The sequence below is a fragment of the Pongo abelii genome, chromosome 1, assembly GCF_028885655.2.
Source record: "Pongo abelii isolate AG06213 chromosome 1, NHGRI_mPonAbe1-v2.0_pri, whole genome shotgun sequence".
Taxonomy (NCBI): domain Eukaryota; kingdom Metazoa; phylum Chordata; class Mammalia; order Primates; family Hominidae; genus Pongo; species Pongo abelii.
Genome location: NC_071985.2, coordinates 186,328,519 through 186,350,095, shown reverse-complemented (window position 1 = coordinate 186,350,095; position 21,577 = coordinate 186,328,519). Strand labels below are relative to the sequence as shown.

The 21,577-nt window shown below is 46.1% G+C and overlaps 1 protein-coding gene across 1 annotated transcript; it reads right to left on the bottom strand.

Moving 5' to 3' along the window:
* Positions 1–8,562: 8,562 nt before the first annotated feature.
* Positions 8,563–20,937, bottom strand: LOC129047197 (cytochrome P450 4A11-like). The gene is given in 10 exon segments (XM_054535110.1): positions 8,563–9,685; positions 12,153–12,229; positions 12,376–12,440; positions 13,339–13,527; positions 13,849–13,955; positions 14,918–15,042; positions 16,074–16,201; positions 16,685–16,729; positions 17,381–17,522; positions 20,617–20,937. Coding segments are annotated over 10 exon segments (1,269 nt in total). The 5' UTR covers positions 20,812–20,937; the 3' UTR covers positions 8,563–9,489.
* Positions 20,938–21,577: the final 640 nt, after the last annotated feature.

Genomic DNA, 21,577 nt, shown 5'->3' with positions numbered 1-21,577 from the left:
TTCTTGTGTCTGATTGCCCTGGCCAGAACTTCCAATACTATGTTGAATAGGAGTGGTGAGAGAGTTCATCTTTGTCTTGTACTAGTTTTCAAAGGGAATGCTTCCAGTTTTTGCCCATTCGGTATGATATTGGCTATGAGTTCGTCATAAATAGCTCATATTATTTTGAGATATGTTCCATCAATGCCTAGTTTATTGAGATGTTTTAGCATGAAGGGGTGTTGAATTTTATCAAAGGCCTTTTCTGCATCTATTGAGATAATCATATGGTTTTGTCATTGGTTCTGTTTGTGTGATGGATTACATTTATTGATTTGCATACGTAGAACTAGCCTCTTACCCCAGGGATGAAGCCGACTTGATAGTGGTAGATAAGCTTTTTGATGTACTGCTGGATTCAGTTTGTCAGTATTTTATTGAGGATTTTTACATAAATGTTCATCAGGAATAATTGGTCTGAAATTTTTTTGTTATTGTTGTGTCTCTGCCAGGTTTTGGAATCAGGATGATGCTGGCCTCATAAAATGAGTTAAGGATGAGTCCCTGTTTTTCTGTTGTTTGGAATAGTTTCATAAGGAGTGGTAGCAGATCTGCTTTGTACCTCTGGTAGAATTTGGCTGTGAATCCATCTGGTCCTGGGCTTTTTTTAGTCTGGCTAGTGTTTTATTTATTTAGTTGATCTTTTCAAAAAACCAGCTCCTGGATTCAGTGATTTTTTTGAAGGGTTTTTCATGTCCCTATCCCCTTCAGGTCTGCTCTGATCTTAGTTATTTCTTGTCTTCTGCTAGCTTTTGAATTTGTTTGCTCTTCCTTCTCTAGTTCTTTTAATTGTGATGTTAGGTTGTCGATTTTAGATCTTTCTTGCTTTATCTAGTGGGCATTTAGTGCTATACATTTCCCTCTAGATACTGCTTTAGCTGTGTCCCAGAGATTCTGGTACATTGTCTGTTTGTTCTTATTGGTTTTAAAGAACTTAGTTACTTCTGCCTTAATTTCATTATTTACCCAGTAAATTTTTCTCCAATCATTCAGGAGCAGGTTGTTCACTTTCCATATAGTTGTGTGGTTTTGAGTGAGTTCCTTAATTCTGAGTTCTAATTTGATTGCTCTGTGGTCTGAGAGACTGTTTGTTATTATTTCCATTCTTTTGCATCTGCCAAAGAATGTTTTACTTCCAATTATGTGGTCAATTTTAGAATAAGTGCTATGTGGTGCTGAGCAGAATGTATATTCTGTTGATTTGAGGTGGAGAGTTTTGTAGATATCTATTAGGTCCACTTGGTCCAGAGCTGAGTTCAAGTCCTGAATATCCTTGTTAATTTTCTGTCTCATTGATATGTCTAATATTGACAGTGGGGTGTTAAAATCTCTCACTATTATTGTGTGGGAGTCTAAGTCTCTTTGTAGGTCTCCAAGAATTTGTTTTATGAATCTGGGTGCTCCCATATTGGGTGCATGTATATTTAAGATAGTTAGCTCTTTTCATTGCATTGATCCCTTTGCCATTATGTAATGCCCTTCTTTGTCATTTTTTAAATCTTTGTTGGCTTAAAGCCTGTTTTATCAGAGACCAGGATTGCAACCCCTGCTTTTTTTTGGCTTTCCATTTGCTTATTAAATATTCCTCCATCCCTTTATTTTGAGCCTTTATGTTTCTTTGGACGTGAGATGGGTCTCCTGAATTCAGCACACTGATGGGTCTTGACTCTTTATCCAATTTGCCAGTCTGTGTCCTTTAATTGGGGCATTTAGCCCATTTTCATTTAAGGTTAATATTGTTATGTGTCAATTTGATCCTGTCATTATGATAGTAGCTGGCTATTTTGCACTTTAATTGATGCATTATTTTCTTATTTTTTTTGCATATAAACAGGTATTGTTTATTCCTTAATCAACTATCATATATTCACTATTATTAATCATACAATAAAATTCATTTCCACATGGATATTGATCAGTACTATAAATCCTTAATATTGCATAGTACATATATTCATTTATCGGACATAGTGCATTTTCATCAAGATATTTCTCATCAGGCTAGGCACAGTGGCTCATACCTGTAATCCCAACATTTTGGGAGGCCAAGGCGGGCGGATCACCTGAGGTCGGGAGTTCGAGACCAGCCTGACCAACATGGAGAAACCTCATCTCTACTAAAAATACAAAATGAGCCAGGCGTGGTGGTGCATGTCTGTAATCCCAGCTACTCGGGAGGCTGAGGTAAGAGAATCGCTTAAGCCTGGGAGGCCGAGGTTGCAGTGAGAAGAGATCGCACCATTGCACTCCAGCCTGGGCAACAAGAGTGAAACTCTGTCTCAAAAAAAACAAACAAAAAAAAGATATTTCTCATCAACATGGATATCCCCTACCATCTTTGGTCTCTTAATCTATCAACCTCCGAGAAATCATCATCCCACTTGGGAGTGCTACCCTCCTCACTCCAGGCCCATAACACACCCTGTACCATTTACAAACTCCCACCCAATGCTGGTAGGCTGCTGTCTTCTCTTACCCAGCCCAAGGGGAACAGAACCCACTTAGGTGGCCTTCTGGTCTCAAGCTCCCCCGTCCAGCCTCCCCAGCACCGCACTGCATCCGGAAGCTGGAACAACAGTCTATCTAGAGTCACAGGGTTAGTGTCTTCTCCCCAACCAGCCAGCTCTCCTGGTTAGTGTGGTTAGTGACAGACTCATGGCAGACGCCCTCCAGGCACTCCATATAAACAGACAGCTTGGTTTGTGAGCAGCCCAACTCCGGAGCAAAAGAGCAAAAGTAGACACGCAGTGAGAATGAATTCAGGAGTCAGTGACAGCAGGTATTTTCCGCCACTGCCAGCTGCGTTCAGGCCGCCATCTTGCCGCAGGGCAGGCCGGGTAGTGGATGCAGTATTTTCATAGTGTCATTGGTCTTTATATTTTGTTGTGTTTTTGCAGAGGCTGGCACTGGTTTTTTCCTTACCATAGTTAGTGCTTCCTTCAGGAGCTCTTGTAAGGTAGGCCTGGTGGTGACAAAATCCCTCAGCATTTGCTTGTTTGTAAAGGATTTTATTTCTCCTTCACTTATGAAGCTTAGTTTGGCTGGAAACAAAATTCTGGGTTGAAAATTCTTTTCTTTAAGAATGTTGAATATTGGTCACCACTCTGTTCTGGCTTGTAGGGTTTCTGTAGAGAGATCCACTGTTAGTCTGATGTGCCTCCCTTTGTAGGTAACCTGGCTTTTCTCTCTGGCTGTCCTTAACATTTTTTCCTTAATTTTAACTTTGGAAATCTGATGATTATGTGTCTTGGGGTAGCTCTTCTCGAGGAGTATCTTTGTGTTGTTCTCTGTATTTCCTGAATTTGAATGTTGGCCTGTCTTGCTAGGTTGGGGAAGTTCTCCTGGATAATATCCTGAAGTGCATTTTCCACCTTGGCTTTATCCTCCCCGTCAGTTTCAGGGACCCTAATCAATCATAGTTTTGTTCTTTTCACATAGTCCCATATTTCTTGAGGCTTTGTTTTTTCCTTTTCCATCTTTTTTCTCCTTATCTTGTCTTCATGCTTTATTTCATTAAGATGATCTTCAATCTCTGATATCCTTCCTTTCACTTGATTTATTCAGCTACTGATACTTGTATATGCTTCACAAAGTGCTTGTGGTGTGTTTTTCAACTCCATCAGGTCATTTATGTTCTTCTCTAAACTGGTTATTCTAGTTAGCAGTTCTTGTAACCCTTTTTTAAGGTTCTTAGCTTCCTTGCATTGGGTTAGAACATGCTCTGTTAGTTCAGAGGAGTTTGCTATTACCCACCTTCTGAAGCCTACTTCTGTCAATCCATCAAATTCATTCTCTGTCCAGTTTTGTGTTCTTGCTGGAGAGGAGTTGCAATCATTTGGGGGAGAAGAGGCATTCTGGTTTTTTAAATTTTTGCACTGGTTTTTCCTCATCTTCGTGGATTTATCTAACTTTGATCTTTGAGTCTGATGACTTTTGGATGGGGTTTCTGTGTGAAGGTTGTTTTTGTTGATGTTGATGTTATTGCTTTCTGTTTGTTAGTTTTTCTTCTAACAGTCAGGCCCCTTTTCTGTAGGTCTGCTGCAGTTTGTTGGCAGTCCACTCTGGACCCTGTTTGCCTGAGTATCACCAGTAGAGGCTGCAGAACAGCAAAGATTGCTGCCTGCTCCTTCCTCTGGAAGCTTCATCCCAGAGGATGAAGCTTGCATCTGCCAGATGTCAGTTGGAGCTCTCCTGTATGAGGTGTCAGTCAATCCCTGTTGGGAGGTCTCTGGCAGTCAGGAGGCATGGGGATCAGGGACCCACTTGAGGAGGCAGTCTGTCCCTTAGCAGAGCTCAAGCACTGTGTTGGTAGAACCCTGCTTGTCAGGATCCACTGCTGTCTTCAGAGCCGGCAGGCAGGAAAGTTTAAGTCTGCTGAAGCTATGCCCACAGTGAGATGGGAATTTTATCTATAAGTCCCTGGCTGAGGTTGCTGCCTTTCTTTCAGAGATGTCTTGGCCAGTGAGGAGGACTCTAGAGAGGCAGACTGACCACAGCCGCTTTGTCTCACTGCATTGAGTTTTGCCCAGTCCAAACTTTCACGTTGTTTTAGCACTGTCAGGGGAAAACCGCCTACTCAAGCCTCAGTAATGGCAGATGCTCCTCCCCCCACCAAGCTCAATCATCCCAGGTTGACTTCAGACTGCTGTGCTATCAGTGAACATTTCAAGCCAGTGGTTCTTAGCTTGCTGGGTCTTGTGGGAATGGAACCCACTGAGCGAGGCCACTTCTCTCCCTGGCTTCAGCCCCCTTTCCAGAGGAGTGAACGGTTCTGTCTCACTGGGGTTCCAGGCACCACTAGGGTATGCAAAAAAAACCTCCTGCAACTAGCATAGTGTCTGCCTGAACAGCTGAACAATTTTGTGCTTGAAACCCAGGGCCCTGGTGGTGTAGGCACATGAGGGAATCTCCTGGTCTGCAGATTGCAAAACCGTGGGAAAAGTGTAGTATTTGGGTTGGATAGCACAGTCCTTCATGGCTTCCCTTGGTTGGGAAATGTAGGCCTCCCACTTCTTGCATTTCTCCAGTGAGGCTGTGCCCCACCCTGCTTCTGCTCACCCTCTGTGGCCTGCACTGATTGCCTAACCAGTCCCAAAGAGACGAACAGTCTACCTCAGTTGGAAATGCAGAAATCACCCACCTTCTGTGTTGGTCTTGCTGGGAGCTAAAGACCAGAGCTGTTCCTATTTGGCCATCTTGGCAGCAGATCCTACAGTGTTTCACAACCATCATCACTACCTATTTCCAAAAGGTTTTTGTCACTCTAAAGAAACTCTGTATTCATTTAATGATAATTCTGCCTTCTCCCAGTCCTTGTTATTCTCTACTACTTTGACTAATCTATGAATTTGCCTAATCTACTACTTATAAGTGGAATTACATGATATTTTTCCTTTTATGTCTGTCAAATTTTACTTAGCATGCTGTTTTCACTATCATTCCTGCTGTAGTGTGTATCAGAACTTCATTCTTTTTACGACTGAATAATATTCCATCATCTGTATACCACATTTTGTGGACCCATTCATCTGTTGATGGACACTTGGGCTCTTCAGCCTGATAACTACTGTGAATAACGTTGCTGTGAACACTGGTTTACAAGGATCTGTTCAAATCCCTGCTTTCAAATCCATTGGGTATACATACATCCAAAAGTGGAATTGCTGGGTCCCGTGGAAATTGTGATTTTATTTTTCTGAGGAACCACAAATGGTTTTGCAAATTGACCATGCCAATTTACATTCACCAGCAATTCATAAGGGTTTCAATTTCTCCATATTCTGTCCAACATTTCATATTTTCCATTAAAAAGTAATTATAGCCTTTCTAAAGGATATGAAGTGGTATCTCACTGTGGTTTTGATTTGCATTTCCCCAATGACCAATGAAGTTGAGCATCTTTCCAGGTGCACTTATGGATCACTTGCATATCTTCTTTGCAGAAGTTTCTACTGAAGTCCTTTGAATTTTTGAATGGGATTGTAGTATTTTGTTGTTGTGTGTTGCAGTCCTTTACATGTTCTCATTTGATTTGTGAATATATTCTGCCATTCTGTGGGCTTTCAATCCTTCTATCCATTTTTTTTTACTTTGTATATCTTGTATGTAAAAGTTCCACATCATTCTTTTACATAGAGATATTCAGATTCCCCCTCCTTGTGCACCTTCCCTATGTCTTTGATCACTCTGAGGTCTCCACCTCTCCAATTGCAATGAGACTTTCATTTATATGATTCGCTTCCTCTTCATCTTTTCAACCACGTATTAGGGGTAGTAACGGGAGTGAGTGCCCACTGTCCTGTGGTCTTTGAGCATGGCCAACATGAGCCCTTGTAAATCCCCTGATGCCAGGGGACTGGCCGGCCATCCTGTCCATGATGTTCCCAGGTCACTCTCCTCTCCCAGTTTTTCCATCTCCCTCCACTCCTGCCTGATCATGGACTGTCCAGCCCTCCCCTTTCCTGCCTGTTCTCAGAGCAGGGCTGAATTAATCTAATAACCAGGGAACTTAGGGGACTTGGAGGGAGGTCCTAGTTGCAGGCACAAACTAGAAGAGAAGCCCTTTCAGAGTAACAGAATGAGCTTTCAGACCTCAGGCAGAGGAATTTCTCTCTATGGCATCCAAGGTCCTCGGCTAGGAATGGGCAATAGGTGGGAGGAACACCTGGATACAGATTTAGGAAGAGAAGCAAGGTCTGCATTGAGAGAGGCTGGGACAATCAGTGACACTAGCCCAGGGGTAGTACATGGGGCCCGGATGCTGGAACAGAGCCCAGGGTCAGCAGTACCAGCACCCAGGCAGTCACCAAGTGTGGACAGGGTTGAGGATGCCCCTGCCCCATCAGGGTGGCCAGCCAGAGAGGCAGAGGACAACCAAGAATTTGTACTGTTGGGAAGGAGGTGCTTGGGGTCTGACAGCCTCTTCCACCAGCCAGAACCATTTGCCTACCTGGGCTCCTCCCACCCCTGACTGGACAGCTGCCCACACCATGAGCTTCCTGAGAAGCCTGCAGGTTCCATATATGAGGGAGGTTGACAGGTACCTGGTGATGTTGCTAGGCTGGGGTCTCTTTCTACACCTCACTGGGACTGTGGAGAGCTGAATTTACAAGGCCCTCATGACAGACCAGGCCTTTGAGGCTTTCCTGCTCAGCTCAGTGCAGCCTCACTATGGCTGGGATGTGGAATGTTCCTAACCAAACTCCTGAAGCCTTGATCCCCAAAACAGTAGTGTTGGGAGGTGGGTCCCAGTGGGAGATATTTAGATCGTGGAGACAGATCCTTTATGAAGAGATTAGTGCCCCCTTCCACCTCACAGGCTTGAGGTTTAGCTGTATCTGGAATGGACAGATTTCCATGCCACTGGGAGCAAAACAGAGTCTTGCTTCCTTAGTCTCTCTCCTGCTTCCTCTGTCACCATGCAATCTCAGCACATGCCACTCCCCTTTTGCTTTCTGCCATGAGTGGAAGCTGCATGAGGACTTCATCTGATTGAGCTGCCAAAACTTAAACTTTTCAGCCACCAGATCATGAGCCAAATAAACTTCTTTTCTCATTCAATTACCCAGCCTTGGGTATTTGGTTACAGTAACACAAAACACAGCAAGACAGGCCCTTAGCACAGCCTTGCTGTGATTCATCTTGAATCTAAATCTTGAATGGAATGGAAGCCTGGAGTCTTTTCCCTATAGGTGTGAGCTTCTCCCTCTGATCTCCTAGATAAATATTCTTTATCTAAACTCAGCTACCATGGGAGCCTCAGGAGCTGGACAGGGTGTGGGCACCAGAGGAGACATGGTATGAGGCTGTGCACAGGAGGATGGTTCAAGCCAGGCCCTGCTAGGGTTCTGGCACCATTGGGCACACCTCATCTCCATTTTCTCTCTTCAGTAGGGATTTATCTCCCTGCCTTAATGTCTCCTCTTCTAACCCTATCACCTTCCATGTGAAGCTGGACAAAGCATGCAAGCTTGTGAACCTTATTCTAGAGAGGAGGGAAGATAGAGAGATTGTCTGGCTGACAATCATGTATGTAGGTAGGTAGCATACAGGAGAGATTTAAATGGACAGATTGGATGACAATCCAGTAGGGGCTGTGCCAGGATGAACAATGGGTCTCCATGTTGTCCACATCCTAATTCATGAAACCTGTGATTGTGGGACTGCATATGTCACAATGGACTTTTGAGTAAGTAATGGATCTTGAGGTGGTGACATTATCTTTGATTATCTTAATAAGCTTAATGTAACTAACACAAGTGTCCTTATAAGATGGAAAGAGATGTGAAGGCAGGCACAGAGAGAGAGATTTGAAGATGCCATTGGCTTTAAAGAAGGAGGAGACAGTACCAAGGAAAGCAAAAAAGGCAGCTCTGGAGCTGAAAAGCCAAGGGGCAGGGCTCTCCCTGAAACCTTCTGGGGGTGGGGGTTTGGCCATGTCCAGAACTTGTTTTCATCCAGTGAAACCCATATCTGACTGACCTCCAGAACTGTAAGAGAAAAAAAGTCGTTATTTAAAATCACTGAGATTCTGGTAGTTTATTACAGCAGTAATAGGAAACTAATATAGGAACAGACAAGCAGGCGGGAAGAAGGAGACAGGTGTATGGGCAGACAGTCTGGAGGGCAGGCAGGAGTTTGGGAGGTGGGTGGAGATTCAGGGATGTTGGGGTGATTGGACCCAACACCAGGTCGTGGGGGTGACAAAGTCCGGCAGAGTCAAAGGAATGAGAAAAGACAGTTTGAAAGAGAAAGTGGGTCCAGGGTGCCAAAGCTAAGTATGGAGGCTGTGAAGGCCCCAAGCTCTGAAAGCCCAGACTATTTATTGGTGATCAAACAAAGAAACAGGTGGTGAGAATGTGGGGGTTGAAAGGGCACGTTGCATTAAGCACATGATTTACAGCTGTGACGGTTTAGCATCTGCTCTGCTATTTGAGATGATGGAGAGCAGGTTCTTTTAACTCAAGATACAATTGATAATGGGAGAGAAAGGAGCAAGAAGCCAGCAAGTCCAGACACATTCCAGAGCCATGAGCCCTGGATTCTATCCAAGCCACGAGGGGTTTTATGCCCTGGGCTTCGATTATGGTGCGTCAGGGTAGCCTTCCACACTTTAGCACAGAGCTTGGTGTTCCAAAGGCCACAAGGGGTTTTAGACCCTGGATCCTGGACATGATCCAAGACTCTTTTACATTATGTCAGACATGCAAGCTCTGCCTCACCTTCTCCCAACACTCAGCTTTTCTCCCAACAAGAGATACAGGTGGGTAGGAGACAGGTAGACAAGAAGGTAGGGAGCCTGGAGAAAGGTGAGAGAGAGAAGCGCAGGCAGACTGGGGGACAGCAGGCAGGTGGGAAGAAGGGAAGGTGGGCAGATAGAAAGCAGGATATGGGCAGACAGGAAGGGGACAGGAGCGGGGGTTAGGAAGACAGGATGGCAGGTGGAGGCCCTCAAAGCTGGTCCTTGTCCTCACAAGGGTTAGGGAGCCTCCTGAGACGCAGGTGGATTCCATTTTTGGATTTCAACACAAGTCGTGCCATGGGGATGGGGATCCTGGTGGGATCAGGCAGCAGCTCAAAGCGGAGCAGGGTCAGGGCCGTGGCCACCTTCAGCTCGTTCATGGCAAATTGTTTCCCGATGCAGTTCCTGGGCCAGGCAGAGACAATGAATTGAGAAGTGTCCTCAGGCCCCATTCTGATCTCAGCAGGTTTTGGCCCCTGACCCCAGCCCTGAGGTGGACATTCAGTGCCCATCCTCGTGTGTCCAGCCCCTGCACACTTACAGCCCATGGACACTTCTACCCCATCCTGGCTTCACACTGTCCCAATCCTTGGACAGAGCCGTCTTCCTGGGCTAGCTCCTAACTCCCACCTTCTACCTCTGCTCTCAGTAGCCTGAAACCCTCTATCAAGACAAGGCCAGGGCTCTAAGGCACAGAGTCTAATCACATGGATAGATAAAGAGTTAATCAATGGTTTGTTCACTCCTCCACAAACATTTCTTGTTCTCCAGTGTGGAGGTCAGTTCAGGTCCTGTAGGGTGAGGGTGGGCCACACTCTCAGGTGCTTCCCATGTAGTGGGACACACAGGGACCTGAATCCTCATAGGGGGTCCCCGATGGGTGGATTAAGGGAGTCAGAAGGGCAGTGGGAGGCTTCCTGGAGGGGAACTGGTGGGTGATCCTCAGTGTTGCCCCACCTGCCTCCCACCCCAGGGTCCGGGCTCCTGTCTAACCTCACTCCTCCATCCACCAGCCCCTGTAGCCTTCTAATTCTACTCCAGAAACATCCTTCCTTGTCCTTCCTCTGTCTTCTCACCTGGGCTTTATGGTTTTCTGCTTTATGGTTTTCTGCTTCCCCTCCCTGCACACTGAAGCCACAGCCCAGCTCAGACCCTCCCACGCTCTTCATCACAGGGGCGACAGCATCCCAATGCCTCAGCTGGCAGACAAGCCCTCTGTGGGCTCTTGCCTCACCCACATTTCACCTGTCCAGCCCATGTCCTAGCCCTGTTCATGTGGAGATGGCTGAGAATATCCTCCCTCTACCTCTGCCTGCCACATCCTCAAGGCTGAGGTCAGAGCCCAGCTGCCTCTCACTCCCTGCCAGCTGGGCATCTCCCTCCCAGGCCCCCAGGTAGCATTTGTGATTTATCCATGAACACTCACAGTCCAGTGCCACGGACAGCACCAGGGACAGGGACACTCAACAAGCCTCTCAGTGAGTGAATGAGTGAAAGGATGGTTGACGGAATGATGTGTGTCTGGAGCACAGGATATATTTCTGTACAACACATTTTTGTACCTTTTATCTCTGTTTTCTCATCATGCTGCATAGGACTTGACCCACAGAGGTAGGCTTAAGAAATACTCTATATTTGAATGATGTTAAGTTTTAAAATGAATAAAATAAAATGAAATCCACTGAGAGTAAATATTAATTTTGAGCTAGAAATGGAGCTTAGGAATGCTCTCCAGTTCTCTAGTGGCAGCGACATGATTTGCAGGCAACGTTTAGGAGGACTTCCTCATGCTGGGATAGACAGACCAGTGCTGGAGAAGGAGTTTCATGAGGAAGTCTTTTCTTAAAGCCTGTTCTGTGTAAGTGGACTCACCATTTCAAGAAGTCACATAATTATTTCTTTGAACAAACTTTGTTTCTACTAAGAATTTGTATCGTTTTTGCCTGTGTGTATGTCACAGGATGATTCCTGATGCCACGATGATTTCCACCACAGCCATTCTGGAGTTTTCCTCTCCAGCTCAACAGCTATTTCAAGTGTGTTTTATATTTTACATACCAGGAGCCTTCAAATGTTGTGCGTTATACAATAATTATTGGGCTTTTCTGTCCAAGACAGTGTACTGTTCACATTTTTATGTTTTTGGCCAATATTGTGCTAAGTGGATTACAGGACTATGGTATGAAGATCTCAAGGCATGTACAGAATTTGTCAAATGGGAAAATAGATGTAAATATGTGAACACTATATAATGCAGTAAAAATTTCATTGGGCAAGACAGAAAAATGTATGATATGACACACACTGTTGTAAAACTTTCTTCAAAGGGCTACCTTAACCTCTCCCTTATATGGCTTGAAAGGTAGGACTTGCAGGCCATCTGTTTTATAAACAGATGCAAAGATTTCAATGATTCATCTCTATGGCAGACTGGTGAATTAAATAGGGAAGGTAGTGTGCTGCATTGAGGATGTGTGTGGGGAGAGAAATCTACAGTTTACTATTCCTCATAACTGAGAAAAACAAACAGCTGAAGTTGAATTTACTGGAGAATATCTAATTTTGAGAATTCATATCCCTAAAGTGAGGAAAATACATGAATATACTGAAGTTTGGAACATGCACTGACAGTGAATTCAGGCTGCCCATTTGAAGAAGCAGAGGGAGCAAAGTCTCCATGGGGTGCTCTGGAATGCCACCTTTCTTTTGTACACGGAGGCACCCACACCAGGTGCCTGACTTTCCCACAAATACCAACATTTAAGGGCACATCTGAAGATGCCACATATGAACATCAGGCTCACAAAGATCAGAGGGTTGACCAGAGACTTCCCTTATTTCTCTATTCTAATTACCACACAGGACGTCTCACCTTGATCCTCCTGAGAAGGGCAGGAAAGCATGGCTGTGTTGAGCAGAACCCGGTGCAAAACGGGAAGGGTCAAACACCTGCAGAGACAGCACAAGAGCCAGGATAGTTAAGGATCCAGCACCTGCTTGCCACCCATGAGGGGACAGGACTCCCAAAGGTGGAAGCAGGAGAAGGTATTGGTCTTGAGAGATCACCCAATTTCCTCCTCTCAAGGACCACATACCTCTGGGTTGGGCCACACTTTTGGGTTGTGGTGAAGGCCATAAATGGAGAGCAAGACCATGATACCTGTGGTGCAGGTTGGAAACAGAGAGAAAACCGATCATTTGCATGGGGTGGCCTGGTACTCCAGCCAGCAGGGGCAAAAGAAGGCCCAAAAGGCCTACTTTCCACAAATTGTCACTTTGACTAGGATGATTCTGCCATTATGCAGGTGGGTTAGGCTTGACAAAGCATGTGAGTTCAGATGATGAATAGACAACCATTTATGCAGGAATGAGAAACAGGAAAGAATCAGAGCATTACTCTTTAGAGTAAGTCCAGTGACATTTCACATTCATCAAATATCCTCCAAGGGTCATTGGAGAATATACGTGAACTCACTCAATACAACAACACTCCAAGGAAGACATTCTTTTGCTCTCAGTTTTCAGGGGAGATACCTGAGTCTCAGAGAGACCAATTTTCTTGTCTATGTTCACACAACTAGGTTATGGCAGGACTGGGACCAGAACCCAGGGAGTTGCACCTTGGTGGCCCCAGATCTGGTCATCACCTGCTCTCTGCCATCAACCTGAGGCTTCCTCAGAGACTGGACAACAGCTGACCCAGGAAATGATATTCCTGATAAGCCTCTTTTCCACTGACCCCATGAGGAAAGAAACGCATCCCTCTCTGCCCTTGTCTGATTCTCTTTCCAGCCCTGCACATCTCAAGGAATAGAATTTTAGAGTTACTGACCCAAGGCCGCATTCAGAGATTAACATTTATTTCTTGAACTTTTGGTGGGTTCAAGCTCTTGGCCAGACTTTTCAAATTCTTCATCCCAAATACAAAGTATGTTTTTGATTTTTTTAGAACAAAAGGCAGACCCAGAGATGTGCAGAACTCTGATGCACACATGGGTTTCTCACCCTCCACATGTCCCTGTGGAGAGTTTAGGTGAGAGGGTGGGGGATCTTCATACCTTTGGGCAAGGAACGCCCATCAGGGAAGGTGACGGGAGTGCTGAGCTCTCTGCCAATGCCTGGCACCGGTGGGTAGAGTCTCAGTGCCTCCTTAATGCACATGGTGGTGTAGGGCATCTGGTCCAGGTGGTTCCTGAAACAAGCCCATCCTGAACATCAGCAAGGCCTGGGCAGACCAGGGGCTTCCCCTGTAGAGAAGGCAGGGAACCCCATCTTTTGAGCCCTCACTCACCAGGTGATGGGGGCTCCATCACCCAGGAGGCCATGGATCTCCTCCCGACACCTCTCCTGATGCTTGGGGTGTGTGGCCAGAGCATAGAGGATCCAGGAGATCCCACTGGCTGTGGTGTCATGGCCTTCAAACATGAACGTGTCCACCTCAGCACGGAGGTCCTTGTCTGACAAGATGCTCCCATTCTCCATCTGGGAAGACCGTGGTGAAAGCACAAGGCTGGTCTCTTGCTCTTTACTTCTGGGCAAAGACTCAGGCCTCTCCTACACATACTCACTCTGGCCAAGAGGAGGATGTCCAGAAAATCCAAGTGCCTCTTCCTCTTGATCTTCTCCAGCTCCCCCTCCTTCTGTAGTTGAGCCTTCCTCAGTTGGATCACTTGGTCTGTACCAGAACAATGGTTACCAGTCAGAGCTGAGACCATCAGCAGCCCCCAGGAGGCCTAGCTCCCCAACTGCCCCACTGTGGGTGCCTGGCAGATCTCAGCATGAATGTGAGTGTGGGTGCAGGGTCAGGGGTGGAAGCTCTAGTGCTGTGTGAGGCAGGGCACCCCTCCCACCAGTGGCACAGTTTATGGAGGCTCCACTTGAATGCTGTTTCGACAGGGTCTCATTCAGTTATCTCCATGTGGGGACACTGATAAACCAAGGCACAGAATCTGGCCCCTCACATTTTGGCTCCCAGCCCCTGAGCAAGGGAATTCCCCAGGCTGAGTGTGTTCTGGCTTCTGCAGGGTTACTAGGGGCCTTCTCTGCCTGAGGAGTCAGGGCAAGTTCTTTCGCTGTGCCTGGGAAAGGCTGGGAGACAAGAGGAAGAGACAGAACCTGTGTGCTGATGGGCCAGCTGGCAGGCGCGGTGTGTCCAGCGGCCAGCAGAGGTCAGGCTGTAGATGGTGTCATTCTGGTGAAAGGCATTCCTCACACGGGAAAAAACCAGGTTGTTCAGGTCACTAATGGCCTGGATGTAGGACTGAGAATTCCTGAGGGAGAGTATGAAGAAGAGACTGCAGTCGGGGTGGGCCCATTACCCGGAAGTAGAATGGGGTCTGAGAGGAGGCAGCCTTGGATAATGGGGACAAGCAACCTTTAGGCAATGTTTCTTCTGTCTTACAGCTCTATTATCCTTTGGCCTTTATCAGATGGTATGAACATCCAAGGTCCACCTATGCTAGGAATTAGGCATCTGTTCCTGAGACTTTGTTTGGTCTGGACTGGAATTAGAGTTTGATCGGGGACTGACTCTTCCTTTGTGTGGAGGTGAGCCTTCACGCTGTCCCACCTGCCCCTCAGGTATGTGCACTCCACTTGATAAGAACAAAGGCCTGCCGCTGGAGGGTTGTCACTGACCTGTCCACCTGGATGCTGCCCTGATGGCTGAAGGCACACTTCATGATGGTGTCCAGGGTCATCAAGGAGACGTGCTGAAAGACCTCCAGTGGTGAATCCTGGCCAAGGAGCTTTTCCCATTTGTCCTGTGGTGGGAGGGGGCATGGACCTTCTTAATCTCCAAGAAGTGCTTTGCTAATAAGGCCTGGCTTTTTAGTGTACCTGCAGATATGTTGTTTTTTTCCTGTAGCTTGCAGATATCTTGGTTGGGATTCCTCACTTTGCAGAGCAGATGCATGGTAGAAACTGAGACTGTAAAGCCGGTGTTGGTAAACTGATGCCTAATTCTCACACACTTTTAATACAACATTCAACAGATCCTCTCACAATAGCATGGATTAAGTATTGAATTTTGAGATTCAGTTAGGACATATGGTTGTGAAAATTGTGTTGCTATTGTTGTTCTGGGATAAATAATGGGGGACTCTTCAGTGTTCTGAGAGCTGAGCTAGTTCTGAGGGACTAGTAGGACACCAACTTTAGGGCAGAAAGTTTCAGTGCCAAAGATAGCTTAAGGGGCTAGTATGGGCACTCTGTTGTAGAGAAAACAGGGACTTCAATTCTTTTCCATTCATCAAAATTTGCTGGGCACAGTTGGATGAGAAATCAGAGTCCTGACTGGAGATGATGCTATGGCAGGTATCGCTCTGAGAACATAGACCTGGTGTTCATTTCCTTCCAAGTGTGGCTTAAATCCATGCAGAAACCTGGGGCCCCAGGCCAGAGCCTGGGTGGGTGACATCTTGGCCTGTCCATGCTGCCACTGAAGCTGCCATTGCCCAGGCCAGCCAGCATAGGAAGTCCTGCTGTCCAACAAGATTGCATACTCCTCCAGTCCCTTGTGCTGAAGGTTCCAAAGTGGGAGGAGAAGGGCCTTGTGTTCACCATAAATCTCTATTCCTATGGTGGGGAACAAAGTGTGGGTATGACCTGATGCCTGGGTATTCTCCTACCTTATACAACTCTGGGGAACCCTCTACTCTCACAGCAATAACCTGAGAGTGTTGTTCCATGTGTCTATGTCTGTGGCTGCCTGTGGGACACAGGGTTGAGAGTGGAGTTGGTGAGAGTGTGTGCTGTGAGTGGGTGTGGGGAGAGGAGAGAAACATGGACTCACCAGCATCACTCGTACAGAGTCTGCCATGAGCCCCACATAGGGCTTCAGGATGTCATAGTGGAAGGCTGGGGTCAGCATCCGTCGATGCTGGAACCATGTCTGCCCATTCAACAGGAGCAAGCCGTACCCTAAGGTAGACATGAATGTGTGTATGTGTGTGTGTCGGGGGCTGCACGGACCTAGGGATGACTGGTGACAATTTGGGAGGGAGAAAGATGGCTTCTCAGGGGGAGAACTATCCAGAAGAAGACACATCATGGGCAAATGCAGGAAAAGGAGGTATATTTCAGGCATGTGAATTTTGTAATTGAGCTGCTACATCCATGTGATTATGACAGCTGTGAGATAAAGGTTGAAAAGGTTGTGTAAAATAAATGTGAGGCCAAGGATGTCTGGAGAGAACTGAGACATGAAATAGAAGAAGCTGAGCCTCAGGAAGGTTTGCACCAGCATTAGGAAGGGGTGAGGGTCTTGCTAGAAGAAGGAAATGAGGCTTGATTTGGGGATGGGGTCATGATAGTGGTGGCCCCTAATCTGTTGTTCTCTGTGAGCCAAATAAATAACTCAAACCTAACTAGGGAGTGGGCTGCAGTCCTAGTTTGCACACATACCAATCCATGGAGCCAGGAATCTGTAGGAGCCATGGGATTTCGGGTCTGAAAGGTAAGAAAGGGCTTTATAGGACACTAGGAGTTACTAAGCAAGGCAGTCTCAGAGGCAGCCATCAGTTATTGGTGTCTGTCAGTTGGCAGTTTGACCCATGTCACCTCCCACTTGACTCCCATCCGCTTCTATTTCTGTCCTGAAGGTCAGTGTGGGCTCAGGAAGACAGACTCAGTGTTCCAGCAGGAAAACACCCAGAGGGCTAGGAAGGTGAATTGGTGAGAAACATAGGCTAGGTCTTCAATGACAATGAATAATACAGAGCCATGGGTTTTTCTACATTGATGTTTTCCTAGTCACCTCCTGACTAGGACAGGCAACAATTAGAGCTTCAAAACCCAAGTCAGTGTGGGTATGAAATTTGTTTTACACATCTAGGGCAATTTACATTTCAGAAAACCTCAATTTTCTTAATAGAGAAATAGAAAAAAGAATAGAAAATTCAGCCCTACATATTGTTTTAAACATTCAGTATTCAGTAAATATTTTTGACTACAGCCTGGGCATGGTGGGCTTGGTGGATGCGTGGGAGAGGTTTCAGATATTGATGTTGGAACAGCCACTCTCTTCTGGAATTTGACAGACCCAGGGTCATGTGTCAACAGGGAAGAGACATTGCAGTTGGGATGGGGGTTCGATCTCACCTGATCTCCCCAGAATCACCTTCATATAGTCAGGGTCATAGAGCTGGACACGAACTTTGCCTCCCCATAGCCAATGAGGACAGGCACTTGGGAATGTCTCCACCCATTTCTGAATCCGTTGTAGCTCCTGGTCGTGTTGGAACTGTCAACGAGGGTAGACAGATGAACACTTTCATTTACTTCTAGTCTTTGCAGCAGGAGTGAAGGGAAGAACAACCACAGGAGCCATGTAGCTCAGGTTAGGGATTTAGATCTGTTTCTGATGACCTGAGCTGTGATCCAGATTCTTGCTCTCTCCCCAGGACTTGACCTTAGGCCAAGCGCTATGAGCCCTCACTCAATACTGCCAGCAGAAATTTAAGTCAGCCATTGTCTTCATGTTGTGTAAAATCTCTGGAAGTCATAAATACAACAATTTCCATGGGCAATGTGCATAACTCGTATTAGTTGATAAGTAGATTTGTAAAATCGTTTAGTATATCTAGAGAATAAAATGAATTAATGTAAATATTTTAAATTACACAATAACTTTACATAATAATACTGGTTAGATTTTCAATATTATCCCAGCATATATGGTAAATATTTGTTAAGATAAAATAGCATTTGTGATGTGTATTGGTAAGCAAAAAAAGATTAACTATAAAATTGTGTGCATAATAGTATTCTACATGTTGAATATGTACAGATTTATGGGATGGAGTCTGGGTATATGCATATGGTGCTGGTGTTGGACTATAATTTTGAGATTTGGGTTTCTTATTCTCATTTTCACTTATCAATGAATTATGAGCTCCCTGCTACCTGGAGTCATCTTTCTAAACTCTTCATTGTGGATTACAAACTCTTGGCTTTTTGGCTTCAACTTCTCTTTTCTTGCCTCCAGCCCTGCTGGCAATTCCACCATCACCCGTTTGTTTCAGCTCCAACACCAATGCCACCACTGCTGCTGTTTCACACACCAGCTACACCTGCTCACTCTTCTGGGCCCTGGCACTTGCTCTTTTCTCTACCTTGAATGCCCTTCCCCTCTGCCACAGAGCAGCCACCTCTCCTCAGCTTTCAAGACTCAGCTTTGCTTTAACTCATCTGGAACCCTTAAAGACATTGGGTCCTAGTGATGTTCCATGTAGCCAACTCTTCTTTATTTCAACTGCTTCTAGTAACTCAAAGCAACTGTCTACCACATAAGTATCTAATGTCTGACCACCTCCTTCTGACAATCATATTGTCCAGCTCTGAGGCAGCTTGCCCTACTGTGGGGTAGGCTCCATCATTCAGCATGTGCTTACTGCACACACACTGTGTGCCCAGTGTGGTTCAGGCACGGCGTTAGGACACAGCTGTGGTCCTTATCTGTGTGGAATTTTCAGTCTAGTTGGGGGGTAAGGAAGATTACAGGCTGTGCAGTAGAGGATAATGGACATGAGATGGAATGAAGGACAAGCATCTGTGGAAGCTTTGAAGAGGGACCTAACTCAGAACTGAAGAATAGAAGCTCTTCCTCACTCACTGAGTCATCATTTACTGAGGGACTATTGGGTTACAAAGATAAATCAGAGATGGTCTCTCCCAGAAGAATCCACTTGTGACACTGCAGAACAATAACTGAGTCAAGTTAACACTGCTCTGGCCTCTTGAGAAGGATAGCCCATAGAAAAAACAGTTGGCCCTTCACTACTGGGAGACCCAGGAGGCCTTCTTGAAGGAGGTAGCTTGGTGCTGGGCCTTGATGGATAGATATGAGTGAGAAGATAATTCCGGGTAGCAAGCACAGTGCAATCAGAGGCCTAAAGGTTGAAATGCAGACAGGTAGTGAGGTAGTGAGTAACATATGGTAAAGGAGGAGAATAGGAAAGAAGGCAGAGTGGTATTGGGACCAGTCCATATAGGGTTAGAAGTTTGTTAGTTCCCCACATTGGTTCTGCTCTGCTGAGAACTACGTTGCCTCCTTTGCTGAGAAACAATAGGCCTCAGTTCCCTGCAACCCCTATCTCTACTTAAATGTGTTCAATTCATAGCACCTTGGTAAGTCCTCTCCATGCAGCCCTTTACCTGGCTCTGTTCTTACCTGCCCCCCTCCCCATGCAGAGATAGCAGTGCACAGGGGAAGGGCTGTGTCCCTCCTCAGCCCTCTTGCTGCTCCTTTCTCTTCTTTCTCTGTTCCTCTATACCTGGCATGTCCAATCTTTTGGCTTTCCTAGGCCACATTGGAAGAAAAATAATTGTCTTGGGCCATGCATAACATACACTAACACTAATGATAGCTGATGAACTCAAAAAAAATTGCCAAATAATCTCATAATGTTTTAAGAAACTTTATGAATTTGTGTTGGGCCACATTCAAAGCCATCCTGAGCTACATGCAGCCCCATGGGGCATGGGTTGGACAAGCTTGCTCTATACACCTGAGCTGACCATCAAGCTGTGCCAGGATTTTGCTGGTTGCTGGGGCACAGGAAGGGAATGACATGCTCACATCCAGGGAGCTCACAGTCCGGGTGTGTGCGGGGAGAGCCAGGAGGTCAACACACCCTGTTCAATGTGCAACTCAAACACCAGTCTCCCCAACTGGAGGACATCGTGCAGGATGCCCCCCTTATGTGTACCCACAATTCTCAGGTTTTCAGGTCCTAAATCACCTGTTGTGGAAATTCCATGAGTCTTGGGGAAACTTACTTAGCCAGTTGATCCCCTACACCAGTAGATCTCTGCCTCAGATATCCACCCCAGCAGAGTGAGCTCTTTTCCTGCAGTCTGACACCTTCTCAAATTCCTGCCTGTATTCTTCACAGACAATAAACTCCTCATGGCACAGATTCCTCAGATGGGTGTCTGTGCTCCCAGGCAAATGCAGGGCCAGGCAGAGTGATGGCATTGAATGACTGGGCAGAGAGCATCTAGAAGCCTTGTTCTTTGAGAAAAGCCAAGGCTTATGGGGTAACCAGCCTGGAGACAATCAGGCATTGCCCTCCATGTGCAGGACTGCCAAGACACACTTGATATCTGCAGAAGGAGGGCATGGGTGATAGAGCTGAGGACCAGCGGGATGGGCTTCATGGGAGGAGTGAGCTCCTCATGACTGGGACAAGCTGAGATCAGAGAGGTAGGCTGGGTGTTCCTTTGAGTCCTCACGTGTGTTACAAAACAAGGCTTTGCTCTATGGATTTTGTGACCAGGGTCTCAGAGCCCCATCCCTCTTTGCCCTCCCACTCCCCCATTGAGTTCCTCCCTACCTCCTGGATGTGCCCGAAGAGCCAGTGGGAGGGAGGGCACGGGAACTGCTGGAGGGCTTTGAGCAGCCACTGCCTGTGCAGGTAGATCTGAGCTGCCTTGATCAGCAGCAGAAGCAGAATGAGCAGGGAGGCCGCTGGGAGGATCCCGGAGACACCACCCAGGAGTCTGCTGGGGCTCAGGACAGAGACACTCATGGTGCAGCACCTGCTGGATCTCTGAGTGCCCCTACCTCTCTCTGACCACCCCCGTCCACCTGTGCTCAAGTCCTGGGAGGATTGTCCCGCCCACTTGTGGGGAGAGTGAAGGGGGAGGGCAGAACTTGGACCTCAGAGTTCAGAATCGATTGACTATGGATGATCCACCTAGAGGAACAGTGGGAGAAAAGCTTCATCAGCTGTCTACCACATTCCCCTGTCCATGTACCTCACAAATATTTAATGAGCATTTACTGTGCGCCAGGCAGTATGCTAGGTGTGTGGGCACCACTGCGAGGAAAATAGACTTGAATGCTGACCTCAAGGAATTTGCATTCTGCTTTACTACATTGCAATAATGTTCATTCAGTAGCACTTTTTTTTGGTTACATGTTCAAAGAAAATTCTCAACATGATATGTACATTTAAACTTAACATTAACCAAGTCCTGAATCATTACTTTTGTCTTATTGCAAATCTAATTTTACTTACCATAAAAACCACTTCCATCTATATATTGAGTGAAGAGTGGGAATTATGTCTTTCTATTAACTGGATGATGATATGGACAAACAGATGCTTATATGGCAGCTGTTCAAGTACTTTATTTTATTCCAGTGGGGAGACTGGTTTAATAATATCCAAGCATGATTTTTTTTCTCAATTCATATACATGACAATTTTAAAAAATTCTACATAATGTTAGTTATGACTTTTTCCCCCATTGATAGGTCTACCTTCTCTACCAGAGAAAGTCCTAGAACAA